General features: G+C 45.7%; 1 protein-coding gene across 1 annotated transcript in view; it reads right to left on the reverse strand.

Annotated features, from left to right (window-relative positions):
- Window positions 1-1,282: 1,282 nt before the first annotated feature.
- Window positions 1,283-19,081, reverse strand: part of srgap1a (SLIT-ROBO Rho GTPase activating protein 1a) — a 55,578-nt gene continuing 37,779 nt past the window's right edge. The window contains exons 14-20 of the mRNA XM_080842466.1: window positions 18,963-19,068; window positions 17,171-17,395; window positions 14,783-14,862; window positions 9,348-9,528; window positions 7,944-8,078; window positions 6,273-6,657; window positions 1,283-5,444 (exon numbers count right to left, since the gene is read on the reverse strand). Coding sequence (XP_080698592.1) covers window positions 5,022-5,444; window positions 6,273-6,657; window positions 7,944-8,078; window positions 9,348-9,528; window positions 14,783-14,862; window positions 17,171-17,395; window positions 18,963-19,068 — 1,535 coding nt within the window. The 3' untranslated portion in view covers window positions 1,283-5,021. The remainder of the gene's footprint in view (window positions 5,445-6,272; window positions 6,658-7,943; window positions 8,079-9,347; window positions 9,529-14,782; window positions 14,863-17,170; window positions 17,396-18,962; window positions 19,069-19,081) is intronic.

The following is a 19,081-nucleotide window of genomic DNA, read 5'->3' on the forward strand; positions in this document are numbered from 1 at the left end:
CCCAATGATTGATTCATTTCTTTTTCATACTCATAATTTAATATTTTTTTCTGTGCTTTTATCTGAAGATAGATACAGCTACATACAGCTCTTATAGGGAAGTGTGAGGGGAGAGGGAAAAAAAGAGAACATTCACTCATTTCAATTTGGGGATCCTCATCTTTCTAAGAGGTAGGAACTTTCAGATCGCACAAGACTGAACCTGGCTGCTCTCCTGTCCTGCACGTAAGTAAAAAGCGGTGAGCCGCGAGGCGAAGCTTCCTTGCCTCTGCATTTTTCATGTCCAGATCTTGTTCATGTTCTGCTCGAGGTAATGTGCTATTTTGAACGGTATGTATTATTTCTGACAGTAGAGGACGTGGCTGAAATCTTCGGGCAAGTGGCAGTGGGAGGCCCGGACTTATCTGGGATCTCACTGAAGCATTCTGAGACTGATGCCGAGGAAAATAGCACGGCCTGAAAGCAAAGGTACCCACCGAAATGACCAGAGTTGTTTGGATTACCATCATTTTGAGAAGTGTAATGTAGGATTCGTGTTTGGGGAGAACCGGAGTGGTCGTTTGAAATGTTTTAATACAAAATAACTGTATTCTTCTCTTTTTGTGTAGTTTAGGTTAAAAAAAAAGACATCTTGAAGTTAAAGGAAACTACATTTTGTCATCTCATTAATAATTTATGACCGCTTTTCTTTAATTTTGTCAACCATGTAACTGACAACTGCAGTATTACATAATGTCTTTCTAAGTGGAAATATGTGGTAGGCCTACACACATGTAGGTACATACATTTAGAGTTCTTTTATCCCTATTGCCTCTGGGATTATCACCAGGGTAACAGGGTTGATGTGAAATCAAGGGACACAGACAAACCTTTTTTTTTTTTTTTTTAAATCATGCATATTTAGAACAAAAGCTCAAAATAGCAATAATGTCATACTTTACACAATATGTAAATGTAAAAAGCCTGCTGTCCTGCTGAAGTAGATAAATCATAGCGGAGCACAGGCCAAAAACCTCATCCTTGTCTGACTAAAAGTGATTTTAAGTTATTTTAAAATATTATGCATTTGATTTAAATTAGATCTGAGAAAAAACATGTTTAGTGTTACAGTGTGTATACTGTAACAATGTTATTTATTTATTGTTATAGTAATTTTATTGTGGGTTGTTTGTTGGGGTCACAGTACAGTATTTTGTAATTTCAGCACAATGTCAGTAACACAGGTATGCTTAGTACAACGACACACCAATGAAAAAAGACAGAACGACCAAGCACTGACCAAACTTCTGCCTTTATTAGAAAGAAACGCTTTGAGAAAACCATCCTCAAAGAGCTCTATAACTTGTTAAGATGTTACATGCCAAATATACAGTCCTATACATAAAAGTGCATGTCACACTCGATAAGCAGTACTTGATTAATTATTTGATCGTTCATATAACTTTATTGAAACTACATCATTAACAATGATAATAATAGCAATAATATTTACTAATATTTATTCATATTCTCACTGTCTTGCCCATACTCATAGGGGTTGGAGATGAGACAACAGGACAGAGCACGAGTGAAGTTGCTCTAACATAGTTTCAAAGGCACTTTCACATGTACATGGTACAGATGTACGAGGAACACGGCGAGATGGATGGTAAACAAACAGACAGGCTGCGCTGGGTGGGGGGGGCGAGCTGAGGGGCCGGGCGAGGAAAACCACAACCCAATAGCCTCTTAGCATCGTGGGCTAAATCAGAACCCACTTTCCTCCACCACACCTTCCGCGAACCTGCTACCCAGACAGTAGCCAACTTTGGGCCAAACGCAGCCCTGATCTGACCCAGATCCCGGCTGGTTCCGTTCCAAGGCCGGCAGCTTTCCGGTGTTTAGTCTGAGCTAAAGCTAAACAACCTACAATAAGAATACCAATCATTTATCTTCATACACTTAAAAAATGGGTTAGTCTTCCCCAAGGTAAATCATATACACTGTACAAAATGAACAGAGGGAACTGACACACTACGGATTGTGGGAATTACATAGTGGATGGGTATATTATACAAATAAACAAAAACAAAAATATGAGGTTGCCACCTAACGATCCATTTTTTTTTTTTAAAACATAATGAAATATTTGGTTAGACAGTACTAAGTTTTGACAGTGGCATGAACAGTGGTGACATCTGGAGTACACACACACACACACACACACACACACACACTAACACTCTCTCTCTATCACACACACAGAGTAATCTGAAAGTATATAATTAAACCATCTCTTGCCCTAACCAAAGAACACTGTGCACGTGCCTGTACACACACACACACACATGCACACACACTCACACAACTGTATTCCTTCGCTGACGTGCACGTGCACTCAAGTAGCTCACGTGTGTGTTACTCCTGCTCACACAGCTCTCGCGAAAAGGGCCGCCATGCATTATTCACAGGCATTTTTATCAGCATTAGATCACCTGGGATTTCTGAGGTGGAATGGCCCATCTCTCTTCCAGAGTGCTTGAGAGAGAGAGAGAGAGAGAGAGAGAGAGAGAGAGAGAGAAAGAAAGAGAATGAAGGAAAGGGAGAAAGAGAGATAAAGAAAAGAGAGAAAGAGAGAGATAGATAGAAAGAGTGAGAGTCTTTCCCAGGTAGACACAGCCTCTGCATGCATCATTCATGCATCAGCAGCAGGAGAACCCTGCCTGGGATCAAGTCTGCATCCCAAACACACCCACACACACACAGAAACACACACACACACACACACACCACACACACTAAATATGCCTGGGAAGCAGGCTCCCCGATTTTGCACTGAATAACACACACATTTATTTTTGTCTCGCTGCACAATAAGTCATGAATAGAAACAGTGCAGGGATGTTTGAAAGTGTTTTCAGCTCTCAGCGAGATCCTTCTGCCTTTGTTTATGTATTATAGACTATCGACACTGCCTGCCGGCACTGCCTGAGAGACCCCAGTCACGGTGGTCCCACAGGCCAGCGGAGAGGTCCCAACGATTCACCACACACACACACACATCAGACACATCACAGCATAGGTGGACACATGAACATGAACACATGTACATGAAGGGGAGGGGTGGGAAGGTCAGAGTAACAGTCACTGAGTCCATGGCTACTGGCAGCATTCTCTCATGGGAGTGTTGCCATTGAGTCAGTTTCAACAAGTCTTTTTGAAAAGATGCTCTGGTAGAACGTAGAGTAATTGTAGTCTAGCTATTTTAAAACTGAACCCATATCATTACATTGCAGGTAGCATCTGTTCAGGCAAGGGAAGCCAGGCATTGGTGCTCTGTGGCAAAGCAACGGGATGGCAGGCGCAGGTGCCCTCACTGTGAACTGGTGGGGGAAGGGTGCAGAAAGGACCAGCTGACATGTTTCCAAAAGTTGCCATAAGAGAGAATAATCTAAAAAGTCATCAAGACAAGATTTTTACACACTTTGCATTCTGTTGCCATGAACTGGTTTAACCCCTCACAGAACAGAGATGACCAGTTCCATGTGGGTGTTATTAATGCCCCCACCTCACCCCAGTGATTTCTAACAGGGCAGTTCATCTTATGACAGCTTATGTGTGACTTTGAAAGATGGTTTATCGTCATTAGTGATAGCAGCTGTGTCTTCATCTGGGCCGCATGGGTTCACCTGAGGCAGCTACTACCTGGGTTTACACAGGGTTAATCTCTGGGTCTGAAGAGCGCTTTGCTACAGCTCTATGCTTTCTCTTTCTCTCTCTTGCTCTGTCTCCCTCTCTCTTATCTTATTTGGTGTCTCCATGTCCCTGTGGCATGTGCCACACACACATCACTTTCATTCCTGATAGCTGAGTAACAAAAAGCTGCTTTTCAAGAACCTGTGGGAATGGCTACTCTAAAAATAAGTTATACACCACAGCAGTAGTGAGGGCCAGGTCCAAATCCTCTGCATACCCACCGTATGCCTTTCTTTCCATGTCTACAGTATTGAGTGGACAGTGGGACTGGCTAGTGAAGGACTTAAGTATTGCTCTTGGTTGTAAAATCCATTAAAGGTGTTTCATTGGAATGGCTGAAGAGAAACAAGAGAGAAAAGGCATTCCCAAACATTTGAGGGAGACTTCCATTCTACTTCTGACTGAAAGTAAAGCCATTTCAAAACACCACTAAAATGTTGTGAGTGGTCTGAAATGCTGAGACTACGTTTCCCATGATGCTTAAGTGAAGCTGTAAACTTAAACAGCATCTGGAGCTGTGAGGTGCCTACTGTGCCATTCACAGTTTTTTTTTTTGTTGTTTTTTTCTTCCTTTTTTCTTTAGTGGTTGTAAACTACAACTCCAACAATGTCAACGTCACTTTGAACTCACTGCTACTGGAAGCGTTAGTGATTTGTTGTGTTATTTGTACAACACCATCAGGTGCAAATGTTTACTGTTGGTCAATTAATGCCTAATGTTTCTGACAAAACTTTACTAATAAACTATCTGACCATGCAAATCCTATAAATGACTTTCCTAAATTGCTTTCCTGTGGCTGACCGGTTGCTAAGAGTCTTTAAAATGCCCATCCTTTTACAATAACACTAACAAACGCGAATAATTTGGAAATGGTTAACTCACTAAACATTAGAAGAGAAAAAAAACTATACCTCTTTATTATAAACTATGTTGCTATTTAAAAAAAAGTTCCTTTAAACATCAACACAGTTTAGCTATCTTAGTTACATATTATTAATGATCAACAGTAATATCAGTAATAGCATTAGCATCTCATTAATGTAAATATTACACAACTACTGTATTTACTTAAAACAAAATAAACCCTCCCCCTGTCTCCCCGCTTCAGCTTCAGTTAAAGTCATCCCACGTGGTCAGAGCATTGGCTCTGCTTTCTCGTACAGGGATTAGGACTAGTCCCAGATTAAACTACATTCCCAAAGCGGAGAATCCCTGGCATTCAGACATCCGACTTGGTCCAGGAGCATCCACCCCATACCACCACCCACCCCCAATCTGCTCCCCCTCACATGGTGCAGGACTTGTCAACGGCCTCCTGTGGTGGAGGTGGGGCGCTGGGCTGTGGGTGAGGGTGAGGAGGGGTGCCAGTTTTGGGCAGCACCATGGGTTTGGGCCTGAGAGCCGGGGGCTTGAGCTGCACCCCCATGCGGGGCGCCACCGTGGGCTTGAAGGTGGTCATCGCGTCGCTGTTGGAGCTGGTGCTGCGGCGCATATTGGGGGCCTCGCCGGGGTTGGTGCCGCCGTGGCGATGGTGGACCAACATGCCGTGCATTGGGCTGATGGGCTCGCCGGCGCCCCCCGGGGTTGGGGGCTGGTGCTTGACCTGCTCCAAGGTGTCCAGCACCACGTCCGGTGCGTGCTTCACCGAGCTCTGCCGCTCCAGCTCACGGAGCTCGTTCAGGGCCGTGTTCATCGTCTGCTCTATGTCCTACAGCAGGAGAGAAAGGGAGAGAGGGAGGGAGGGAGAGAGAAAGAGAGAGAGAGAAAGAGAGAGAGAGAGAGAGAGAGAGAGAGAAAAAAATTGACACTAAGCTTTCCAGGTTTTGAACATGTTACATTTATACATTTTTGAGCATCTCTGTTCTGAATTACTATGTTTCAGAAAAGAAAAGCACTGAAAATTAAACCAAATATATATACAGTCTGTAATGTATATAGCAGAGAACATTAAAACTGTTGGACTTGTTGGGCCTGGAGAACACAGACATACATACACCAAAGTCCTAGAGTGCCTCTCCATCAGGTTACATAAACCATGAATGGTCTGACCAGTCTGACACGGTTGGCACAACACCTGAACCTCACTATGACTGCACAGTGGGCTGCTGTCCTAGTCTAGCATTAGGCATTAGTACGGCCCCTGGATAAAGCAGTATTTGGAAAATTGACTCTCTATTCCAAAGTGCACGTAATCCAGCACTACAAGGCTTCATCCCTATCTGGGAATCATGCCCCCTCTGAGGGTTATTTCCTGTAAAACAGCATGTGTTCCAACATTTTAATGCTACATTAACTTGCTGATGGGAGATGGTGTGTGTTTGTTGTTTGTACATATGTGTGTCTGTGTCTGTGACGGCGGCCTGACCCGTAACCTGTACATATTGCATTGCGGAGACACAAAATGTTTAAAAGAGTGGAGCGGAGGTTTTGTTTTGGTGTCTTTGAGTGGTGTTTGAATGTGTGTGTGTGTGTGTGTGTGTGTGTGTGTGTGTGTGTGTGTGTGTGTGTGTGTGTATGTGTATGTGTGCCCCCTCACCTGTGCAATGCTCTCCGGGTCCAGGCTCTTGGGGTGGTGTGAGTGTGTGTGTGGGTCTGTGCTGAAGGCTGTGTACTGTCCTGAGGAGGTGGACCGGCGTATGGGCGGGCTCTCCATCTTGCGCAGCGACTCGTGGCGGTTGATGTTGGTGAGGGAGCCGTGACCCGACCGCCGCCACCTCTCTGGACTCTCCTGGGGGCCGTGACCTATGTGTCCTCCGTGACCCCTGCCCCTCAGAAGATCACGGGGCCCATAGTGACTCAACACTGGGGATCCACCATCTGATGGGGGCCCATGGCCCTGGGAGGGATGTACTGCGCAGTGGCTGTCGCCTGGGCGACCTGGGGGGTGGCGAGAGGGGGGGTCGCTCCGCTTCCTGTGCCGACTGCAGGGAAGAAAAGAAGAGGGAGAGAATATAGGATATATTTAGTTTAGTTATCCTCAATGACAGACAAAGAAGATATTTGCATGTTGTGTGTGTGTGTTCGCATGTTGTGTGTCTGTGTGTGTGGACACTAGGAGCTCTGTTTGTGAGTGTGTATAAGGGTTAAACACCACACAAATCTGTCTCTCTGACAACAGATTGCTTTGCATCCAGACGGACAATCTAACCAGCAGACTGTAAGGAAACAGCTGACCGGTACTGAACCTAACCTTTCTGCACCAATCCACCCCACCATAAACATGGACACACACACACACACACACACACACACACACATGTGTGAGAGCTCTGATCTCCACATTCATCTCTGCCATCAGAGTAAGGTATGAGGCCGGATGCTACACTCATGTGTTATTAATGTTTTATTATTATTTCATGAACAAATCACCATGACCCACTGCTTGACCACCAGTGGTTCTGTTTACGCTCAGGACACAGACAGCCCCAACACAAAAACCCTTCAATCAGCTGGTACACCAACGCCACTCCACACACCGCTGTGGCTAGGAGGTCCAATGATCCATATCCACTGATAATCAGCTGTCACAAAGAGAGTATTTTTGTTGAATACTGAAGTTACTAATCATGCTGAACAGTCCTGATGGGGAAAGAATGGCAAGGACATTTGTGTTTTCCTGTGACCTGGCAATGTCCATTCTTTATAGAGAGGAATTCTCTTTGCTTCCTCATAGTAAAGCCTAGAAAGTCTAAATAAAGACAAAGGCTTTGAATCATTTAAGCAGTTATGGAGAGAAAAAGAGAGAGAGAAAAAGAGGAAGAGGGAGAGGGAAAAATGGAGTGCGGGAGAGGGAAAGATAGAGGGCAGGAGAGAAAACAAAAGAGACCGAGAGATAGACCGATAGACTGAGTGGGACACCTTTTATTACAATGTCCTTGGAGACAAAAGACAGATGGCAATTTACTCAACAGCTCATATGACTATAGTAGCTCAGGCAGATACATGATTGCGCAGTAGTATGTGTATGTGCATGTGTGCTTGGGCGTGTGTGTGTGTGTGTGTGTGTGTGTGGGTGTGTGAGAGAATGTGAGTGAACATGCTACTGATGGGTAGGACTTGTAGTATTGGTGTCTGCAAGAGGAAGAAAGAGGGTTTCATGTAGTCCAGCTGCAGTGGGCCAGTGTGAGAGTGTGAGTGCAGGTGAGTGTGTGAGTGAGTGTTGGTCAGCGTGAGCGAGTGCGAGTGCGTGTGCGAGTGCGTGTGTTACCTGATGTAGGCCTCCTGTATTCTTCCGTCAGTGGGAGAGTTCATGTCTTTGCCTGAGCTCTTGTCGTCTGCGGTTGGTCCACTGCTGGCTTCACTGTCGGCCTTCTGGCTCAGGGTGTCCGAGAACGTGTCATCCCTGACAATGACACAAGGCACATCCTGTCACCACACCTCGCAATTTATCTGCATATACACACAGACACACACAGACCCACACGCACACACACACACACACACACACACAAAGACAGAGACACACCCAAACTTCCACTCAACCTCAGCTATTACAGCTTCAGCTCTTACCTCCATTAACTAAGAAAACACACGCATCTGCCAAGTGCTGCCACATGAATTATTAACACACACCCTCTCTCAAACACACACACACACACACACACACACACACACACACAAACACATTGCTCAGACAGACAAAATCACACAAACGCACACCTCTTAACAAACACACACACACTCACACACACACACACACACACTGATGGATAGGGAGAAAGAGACTATCAGAAAGCTTTTAGGCTGGCAATTCTCAGGCCATTCCACAGAACGATCTGATTTGTCCCCTTTAACGAGCGACCGCATCCATCCAATTAAGCAGCGGCGGCCGTTGCCCAGAGGAGGATTCTGCGGTTGCCTGGGCAAAGCACCGATGTGGCGTAGAAGTACCGCAAACAACCCCCCCCCCCCCCCCACCTAGAAACGCCCGCCAGAGAGGAGAATTTATCTGAAACAGCGGAAAGGTGTCCCTCACACTGCCAAGAACAGCCCACCACAGGACCAAGCCTGTGCTTTAAGCAGGACAAGATCTCTCACCCTAATCCCCCCTCCTCTCTTTCATATCTTTCTCTTTCTCTACCCCCAGTTGCCCCTTCTGCGCCTCTTTAACTCAAAGGGAAAAAGGACCAGAGAAAAAGAGTGAGGAGAAAAAAAGACTTTTTCTAGCATTCCTTCTGTTGCTCTCCAGCTATATTCATCTATCTTTCTGCCCTGTCCTGTCCTATCCATCTGACTGTCAGTATCTCTCTCTCTCTTTCTCTTTGGCATAAAGGATTTTTTCAGAGCAGAGGCCCCTCTTTGAACCATCAGGGAAAGCAGTGGAGGGAGGAGAGGAGAGGGGATGAGATAAATGCCATTCTTTCTCAAGAAAGGGGAAAAATGACAGTATTCACTGGCCATGTCCAAAGACACATATCAAAACAGACATTTTCCATTCAGTACTGCATATGCTGGTGAAAATATCAGACAGATATTCAGATAAAAAAAAAAAATCAACATTCTGTCTGTGTCTCTCTCTCTCTCTCTCTCTCTCTCTCACACACACACACACACACACACACACACACACTTTCCTCTTCTCTGTGATGTCTTTATTCATCACGACACTTACATATCCTGCACCACTATGTACTGATGTGGCACCAGTCCATCGATGCCATTGTGGCGGCCCTCCCACCAGTCATCGGACGCCCGCTGGTACAGCAGCAGAGATGCCCCCTTCTTGAAGGACAGCTCCCGGGCTGAGCGGCCCACATAGTCAAACTTGGCAATGGCCTCGATGGGCTCCCCCTCTGTGGAGAGACATGGGTCACATAATCAGAATGCCATCATCAGGATCACATGACCAGACTTACATGGCAAATACAAAAGTATGGCCGCCCAACCAGTAACAACAAGGATATGAGGGAGAGTAGAAGGGGAAGGCAGACATATGGTGATCTGCTACTACTGTTCAGTTCAAATCAAAGACCACAACACTTGAGGTCACGTGAATGAGGTGAAAGGTCACCATCCTGCTTGTGGCGGTCACTGCTCAGTGATCATACTGAAGTGGGGATGTAGATGTGGGAGGCGGGTGGTGAGATCGATGTCAGCACTTCTGGATGGTCGAGCCAGATTGCATGAGCAGGGCAATCGGCACGTTCATTAATATTTAAAACCTGGCGGAGCAGGACCATCCATTTTAAACGCCATACTCCATACTGATGTAGAGGGACAGAGAGAGAGGGAGAGAGCGAGAGAGAGAGAAAGAGGGGAGAGGTCCCCTGCCTCTTGGTTTATCCGTTAGTCAATGCAGCTCCCCGCATAAGCTGATTGGTTTCTGATCAATACTCTAATCAATGATATGAACGTGTGAGACAGCTAGCTGGTGTTAATGGAAAAGGCTAACAAGGTACATGTGTAGTCAACACTCACTACATACATACACACACACACACACACACACACACACACACACTCAAAAGTGGATACCACAATGACACACACACACACAAACACACACACACACACACACACACACACACACACACACACACACACACACACACACACACACACACACACACACACACACACACACACACACACACACACACACACACAAATACACACACTCAAAAGTGGATACCACAATGACACACACACACACAAACACAAACACACACACACATAGCCTAGAGCAGAAACAAACACTATGTTCAATTGAAATCCACAAATAGGTCATAGTAAAAACAAATCTATACAGACTCTGCCACACAAACATACACAGTCAGGGTCACTTTACAGTTTTTGACCGCACGTGAATAGGGCCAGTGGAATGAACCTCTCATTCACTTTGCAGGTGACCTCTGTTATGTATAAGTTTAACACAGCAGCCCCCTGGCTGTTGTATTGGTGCTCATGTTAACATGGAGATGGACTGAGGGCTGAAATCTGCACTGAATGTAAGTCTGTAGAGCTGTTTACAGTCGGTATGTGCACACCCTTAAGATGCTACAACCTTTATCCCCCATCAGTTACGGGCTGCATGAGTGGCGTGAGTGGGAACTGCCCCATGGAAATCAATGCATCAGAGTCTGTAACCTTTCTTGAGGGAGTTGCCTCAAGAAAACCAAAACAACCTGTTCTCTCTTGTGTCACAGTTAGTGACGAGCACGTGACAATGAGCATGTTTTTCCTATGCAGTGTTTTCTATATAAGAGTCCCTCCCGACTGTCGTCAAGCACAGGATCTGATGTCGGAATCCTCTCTTCCCCAAGGAGGGTGGTGGAGGTGGTGCTGGGTGGGGGGTGTTTGGGGTGCAGAGCTGGCTGACAAAGAGTAATCAAAGGCTGTTGCTGTACAATTTAAATAAGGCCCTCGTGTTGAACTGCACTCCTGTTGGACCGTCTGGGCCAATAACACTGCAGGTAAGGACACTGACAAACATGGTCGGGACCAATGGGAGCACGGCTGCGGAGATGCAGAGCTAAAAATAGCAGCAGCTACGTTATCTCCCAGTCTCCCATCAGCTCCAGCAGGGAATCCCTGAATGCAGACACACACACAGACAGAAATACAAACACACACACACACACACACACACACACACACAAACACACACACACACACTCGCCTGCACATAAACATTTATGGTTAGACACACACAACACAAACTCAACACTCATGCACACAAAAAAAAATGAATATGGATATTGATATTGTTCTTCATTTATATTTATCTGGACATATTTCCAATAACCTGATGCTACGGTCACATTAGTTTAACACGTGCACCTAATTTGGTCAATCAATATTCCCCGTTTTTACTTTTTTCTAGAAAAATATTTTGCACCATTCTCTCACACATGCAGTGATAGAGACAGACAGAGACAAACATAGACAGACAGAGACAGACATAGACATAGACATAGACATAGACATAGACATAGACATAGACATAGACATAGACATAGACATAGACATAGACATAGACAGACAGACAGACAGAGACAGACAGAGACAGACAGACAGACACACTTCTCATTACACAGCAACATGGAGCACATATGGACTGCAAGAGGACTGGGCTGCTGGTGTTGTGGGCAGGAGGATCTGGTCGACATCCAAAGACCATGGAGAATGTTCCAGTGTAACAACGCCACAGCCTTGGGCTCACAAGTTCACACAGCTCATTTTAGCCACGCTTTAACACTTCCTGAAGTTTCAAATGGGCCTAGATAAATATCCATACACTCACACATGAAATATGATCCTCAAGCATAAATGCATATAAATATTACAGTTCACAAAACATTTAATATATAAATACAGGAAAGTTTAAAATGAAAACAATTACGTTTAAAATGAACACAACGGCATCTGTACAATCACACAGTATATATATTTTTTGTTTCCATGTTGCTATGTGTTTATGTTGTACTGTTTTTATATATGTCTGGGATAGGGGTGGGCGTCATGCAAGACCATGAGCCCCAGAGTTGGGGGGGAAACCACACACGCAAGGGTTGGAGTAGGGGGCTTGGGGGGGAGGGGAAAGAGAATGAGAGTGAGGCTTGGTAAACCGAGACCTTATGTTTCAAATGGAGACCACAGCGTGTTAACCCTGCAGCAACACAATGGAAAGAGCGTCCACTCACTACGCACACTAGCCTGCAGCTGAAACACACACTGATAGTTTGGAACTGTGAACGAGCATACATGTGTACACAGTGTTAAGTGTGTTTTTGTACAGTATATGTGAAACGTGTGTGTGTGTATGTGTGTGTGTGTGAAAGAGAGAATCTGAGTGAAAACTGTATGTGTATGTGAATGAGTAAATAATGTTTGTTAGACTGTCTAGCTGTATGTCTTAATGAGTGACTATGTGCGTAAGTCGGTAAGTGTGTTTGATTGAGTGAGTGAGAGAGACTGAAAATAGGTATGTGTGTGTGTGTGTGTGAGTTTTGAGAGAGAGTATGCGAGAAAGAGAGGGGGGGGGGGGGGTGACAGGAGACTCGTATACACACTCTGACTGCAAGGCACATTACTGATGGATGACCAAGATGGGACCCATTTGGAGGAAAGAGAAACAGAGGAGTGAGACGGACAGACGAGAAAGACAAATCTCTCTTCTCAAATCTCTAGAGACATGTCTCTGTTGTCCTCTTTTGCTGCCCTAGAGCGAAGCACACTGTTATACTGTAGTGTGTATGAGTATATGTGCTTTATGCAGCATGTAACTTTCATCGGGGCTGAAGATGGAACCAGCATGGTTAACATGTTTCTCATAAACACACACACACACACACACACACACACACACACACGTACGTGTGCATATGTGTGTGCATATGTGTGGGTGTGTGTGCATTTGTGTGTGTGTGTGTGTGCATTTGTGTGTGTGTGTGTGACATGAGTTCATTACACAACTCATTTACTTCCCACACACAGCATGTTTGGTTTAAGGTGATGTAATGGACTCGATTACACGCCCCGTGGCTACCCATTCTAGCATGTTCCGGCCGTCACCTCTCTCTTGTCTCCTCACTCCCCACCATGTGGGACACACATCCTCTCCTGCCTCTCTTCTCTTCTCCTCTCCAATCACACACTGGACACAAGGTTCAGCTGCTGTCCTTAAAAGTTACCCAAATACTTAACCCCCCCCCCCCCAAATGACCCCAAAGCACCCCTCTCATCTGAGTCACCCCGGGGGGTGGGACACACACGCAGCAGGGTGTGTGTGGGTGAGACACGAGCGCAGTGGGGTGTATGGAGGGGCTCCAGTTGGCTGGTGCCTGTAAGGGAGGGGTTAGTTCCCTTCCCTCAGCCACCCATGGGAAATGGTTTGGGTGGGGGGTGGAGAAGAGGGGGGGCTTGAGGTTTTGGGGGATTAGAGTTTGAAAGGAGGGCCGAAATGCTGGACCTACTTTCCTGCCCTTTCAGGGTCATTTCACCCAGGGGGCTGGATAGCTGGATTATTCACAACAGGCCTTATGTATGTGTGTGTGTGTGTGTGTGTGTGTGTGTGTGTGTGTGCACTTGAGAGTTTGAGCATGAGTAAGAGAGTGTGTGTGTGTGTGTGTGTGTGTGTGTGTGTGTGTAAAGAGACTGTGTGAGAGAGACAGTGAGCGAGTGAGTTAACCCTTGCCTGTCCAGAACAGCCTCAGATACAAAAAACACCAAACTATCTGAACAGCCGTTCCGAATGGGGTGAATTTAAGATCGGGTTACACAAGTCTTGGCCCCGGATTAGAAGGGATCAAAGTGCAAGATGAAGGGTGGTTTTAGCAGAAGATTTAGAGACTGAGATGGGTGGATGGCTCGTGGTGGTGGTGGTGGAGGTGGTGGGGTGGGAGGGAGTGGTAGGAGAAATGACAAACACTCACATCAAATCTTCCCATCCTAGAGGACGGATCTGTGCAGACTTTCACAGGGTTTTAGGGGAGAGGGTTACATAGAGGACAGACTGAGCTCTTCCTGCCTCGGTGCTCTGGTGTCCTCTGCATAGAGAGCTCACTGCCATGGCAACCCTCTTCACTACAGGCACCTGGGTCTTTACTGAGGCTTTTTAGAGCTAATGTTAGCAAAGCATTTGTTTGGTTAACCTTACGAGCACACTGCTGTGATACACACTAGGCTGTTCTACAATCCTTGAATGTTCTCTCCCCATCTCCCCACTGTTAATTTTGTATGCATCGTGTCCATTCACCACATGTAAGCTAGCATGCTTATCCTGATACAAGTATGAATTCATCTGCCATGTGTCTGATTCTATCCCCTCTCTTCCCTTCCGCCACCCCCCCTCTCTACCCGGGGGGCGGACGACGACAGGGGTTAAATTATTGATTGTTTTGGCGCTATATAAATAAAATTGAAGGCGGTTCATAAGAAAGCATTTTAAAACAGATGGACCTAGCGCCTATGAATGTCAACCCGTCTGTGATTAGTACATATGCACTGAGATGTATCTGTAATAGAGTCTGTTTGACTCTGACTCTCGTGATTGGTGTGTTCCTCTTTGACTCGGCTGTAACATCTTATATGATTGGTGGTTCTTACCATCCTCACTGGTGTGCGTCTCTACTACTCCGTCCTGGTCCACCTCCTCCAGCACTCCATGCTCACTGTAAGGGCTCTCACTGTGGGACGGGACAGAGGTCAACGGTCAAGGGGTCAGGTAACTATGGAAACAATGATCTCTGCACTTAATATCCACCTGCAGTAAGTACACTCTGTATTAGCTACAGTTCACCATCAGTCCACCCACAACCACACCTAAACACACACACACACAGCATGTACTATCCAGCAAAGACAACAGAATATTAGCCAAAAAAGTACATTTTACATGTATTATTGTAGCAGACACTTTTACGAAGCGACTAGCAGTACAGTCGAGATATACATTTTCATTGGTATGTGTGCCCTCTGGGTACTGGGCCCATGATCTCGGGGTTGTGGGCACCTTGGTCTACCATTTGAGCTCCAGACACACACACTTATTCATTAAATAACAGATATCTGCGTATCTCAAGGCTGGGTGTTAAATAGAGATCTGAGAGCGCTGAGCTGAGAGGCTCTCCGTTTTTAAAGGGCACAGATGGGGGAAGAGTTCCTTGGAGATGCTGGTGAAAGAAGCCTGAAGTGTCTTTTGAGCAGAGAGACCTCACTGAGATATCCCACCCATCAGAGAGAGAGAAGAAAGCATCCTCACAGTAAGGACGGGAATATTAATCTGCTGGTTTGAAAACATGATCACACACGCAGACAGTGTGTGCTTTCTGTCACTTATGGCTGTGCTGGTGTCATGCATTTAAATCTGCTTTACATAGCCAAGATCAACCATCTCAGATCAGTGTGTAAAGACAGCACAAGTCAGTGGTCTACTCTGAGGGATGGGCCCATGTCAAATAGAGAAACCATTTGGTGAGCAGGAGCGAGACAAAGTGTATAGGTGCGTGTGAGACTGCATCAGGATTCTTGCACTGTTGTTCTCATCAGTATGCAAGTGGCTGTCTGACTGTCTGTCTCTCACACACACACACACACACACACACACACACACACACACACACACACACACACACACACACACACACGCTTTCTCCCAGCAAAAAAATATAACCAACAGGCTGTGCATTCTACCAGGTTCTCCTCTGAGTGATACAGCTCAAGGACAACAACGTGATGATGACTGTCTGAGAATGAGCCAAGAGGAAGCTGATTGGCTGTGAGCAGGCTGTGAACAAATGTTGACTGGCTGGGACAGCCTGTCTATAAGCGGTGGGGGAGTGTATTAAAGGAATACTGAGCTGCGTGTCCTCAGGAGAGACTGCATCTCCCCTCAGCTGTCTGAGCAGAAGGGACTTGTCCAATCCTAGTCTAGGAAATTCTCCAACACCTTTAATGATTATAATTACAGAGATTCCTAACTCTGTAAGTCTTTCTAACGAAGTGAAGTGAGAGAGAGAGAGAGAGAGAGAGAGAGAGAGAGAGAAAGAGAGAGAGAAAGAGAAAGAGAGAGGGAGTGGGACGACCGCTGACCAAAAAAATGTCCTCTGCTGTCAGACAGTCTTCCTTCCACCACCTCATCAGTGAGTGTAATTACCTGAATTAAGGCAGGCACGCAGCAGCAACCCAGCTGTGCATACATACAGTACATACCTGCAGGGCACAGGAGGATGCCTAATAACACACTTCAGCTCAGAGTGTTTGTGTGGTGTGGGTGTGTTGGTGTGTGTGCGCGCGCGCGCGTGTGTGTGTGTGTGTGTATATTTTACGACGCAACACTAAGTAAAACATGATCCATCTGTCCCTGGCTGATAACAGATCTTACTAGAGGAGAAGTTGAGACTTAAGATAACGGGTGGATGTCAGATGTGGCTGAGAGCTGGGCTGGAGGTGAGCATCATCTAGCAGATCACACTAGATAATGACACAGGCTGAGGGGACAAGCAGCGCTCCTGTCATAAAGGCCATTCCCTGATGCCCTTATTTATTTCCAAACGCGGTTTAAACACAGAGCCGTTGGAAGGACTCAAAATGTGTCACAGCTTGTTTTCAGCACTCTGAATGAAATGTGACATAGATCACATCAGTGCTGCGGCGCATACTAATAGCATTGTGATCGGATTAGAAGGAAGACCAGATGTGTACCTAAGCACTTCCTTTTCAGGAGTCAAATTGCTATAGGTTCATATCTGTACTTGTACATTTGTGTGGCTGTGTCTGTGCGTGTGAGTGTGTCTGTGATAGGTATGTGCATCCCTGTGTTAGTGTGTATTTTGTGGTGGTTGGTTGGTTGTGTGCTTACATTTTAGTGACTGTGTGTGTGTGTGTGTGTGTGTGTGTGTGGGTGTGTAGTGGTGGGGGGTTTGGGTGCATGTCAGCATGTGAGTGTGTGTTTCCAAGTAAGTGTGTGTGTCACTTCCTGCGCAATCATCTCACCAGTAGTCTCCTCCAGCCATGCATTTCTCGTAGACGGGCCCGTCAAGCTCTTTGACGTCGGGGAAGATGGTCTCGTGGTGGATGATGATGGTCTTGATGACCTCGTTGACATGCGCCTGGCACGACACCTGGTCCTGGAGGTCCGGTGTGGGCATGAGGGTGGGCCCGTAGCAGATGGCCAGATTATACGGGTCCATCATGTTCTCATCGCTGTACTGGGACAGACTGGGGAGGGCAGAGAGAGATCAGGTCACCTTTGGGAGGGTCAATGAGGGTCAAAGCAGGTCAGGTTAGGTTCCCCTTTTAATGAAATGTCCCTTCACAAGCTACAAATACACAACATTGCATTCTTTACAGCACAGATTGGGCCTAAACTTGAAAAATAAACAACAACCTTTTCCAATACTTTTCTATTAGCCTAGTTAATGTCAATACAAGTAGACACACTGCAGAAATGACCACAAACAACATATATGCAGGAGTACAATAACATCATTGATTTCATTAGACCTACATACAACAAAACTTAAAAAAACTTTTCCATGACTTTGCAAATTTAAAATGAACAGAATGCAGGAGAACTGTGAGCTTAAGGGGGTTAATCCATTTGATTTGTTCCTTTGGCCAGTGTGAGCTGTTTTTAACTGTGCTATTTCAATAAATATGACTTGATCACTTGTTTTGCTTCCAAATGTAATCAGGGTGTCTCAAACATCTTGACTGTTACATATGCATAGTCTGGTAGGGGAAATCTCCTCAATCACTGAAATGCCCACCTAATAATGTCCCCATACTCTGACTGCACAGGGTGTTGGATGGAGAATGTGTCGTTTATGCAAATGCAGAAACAAACACACACACACACACACACACACACACACACACACACACACACACACACACACAGGAGTAAATAAACTGCCTGTCACATGTTGATGGTGTGAAATACACCAGTGCTGCACCCCTGCCAGCGTGCCAAGAGAATCAGCATTCTGAACAGACTCTACTGAAGCACAGGCAAGCACTTGCTACACAATCATAAAGTAGAGTCCATCACAAACACACCCACACAAATGCACACACACATAAACGCAGCGCACACGCAAACGCACACACACAAATGCACACACCCACACAATGACCCATGCACACACACACACACACAAATGCGCACACACAAATGCACACACACAAACGCACACACACACACACACACACTCATTCTTGCCCTTATTTCCATATAATCTTTTACCATCTTTCTCGTTACCGCTTCCTCCTTCATTCTCCATTTTCCTATTTCTCTTTCTTTGTCCCCCCCCCCCCCCCCCCCCTTTATTTCCCCATATTTCCTGTGTTAGTGCGGCAGTAGATGAATGGGACTGATCAGTGCAAATGAGTTTGTCTCTCCAGTTGCCTCCCAGCAGTCAGTTAACAGGGGGAGGAATTCAATAACACCAGGATTCTCAAATAAACTCATCTGTCCAACATCCCATATCGTTACAACCCACTTATGTTGTTTTAGAGGAGTTACACAGATCGACTGTTCCGGGGCGAGTTTTACATTACCAAACATATTTCTATCAATGCCACTGTGAAGCGTCTGGTGCAGGAGGCACACTGTAAGATTTGTAGCGTGACATTTATCGTAGACTTTCTGTGTAATTTCTTAATTCTAGTGAAAGTGTTGGAAGGTTTTGTGTGAGCTGTGATTTTGTAATGCATTAAATGGACGTGTCTGATGTGCATCTGCATGTGTCTGCAAGAGTAATGTTTAGTGTAAGGTGGCACTCACTGGTTGAGGAAGGCGAAGAGGTACCGCATGACGATTAACACAGATCTGGGTACAGTCATAAGGATCTTGCGGATGTAAAGAGCCCTGTCATAAAGGTTCTCTATTCCTGAAACACAGAG

The sequence above is a fragment of the Sprattus sprattus genome (genome assembly GCF_963457725.1).
Source record: "Sprattus sprattus genome assembly, chromosome: 7".
Lineage (NCBI taxonomy): Eukaryota > Metazoa > Chordata > Actinopteri > Clupeiformes > Clupeidae > Sprattus > Sprattus sprattus.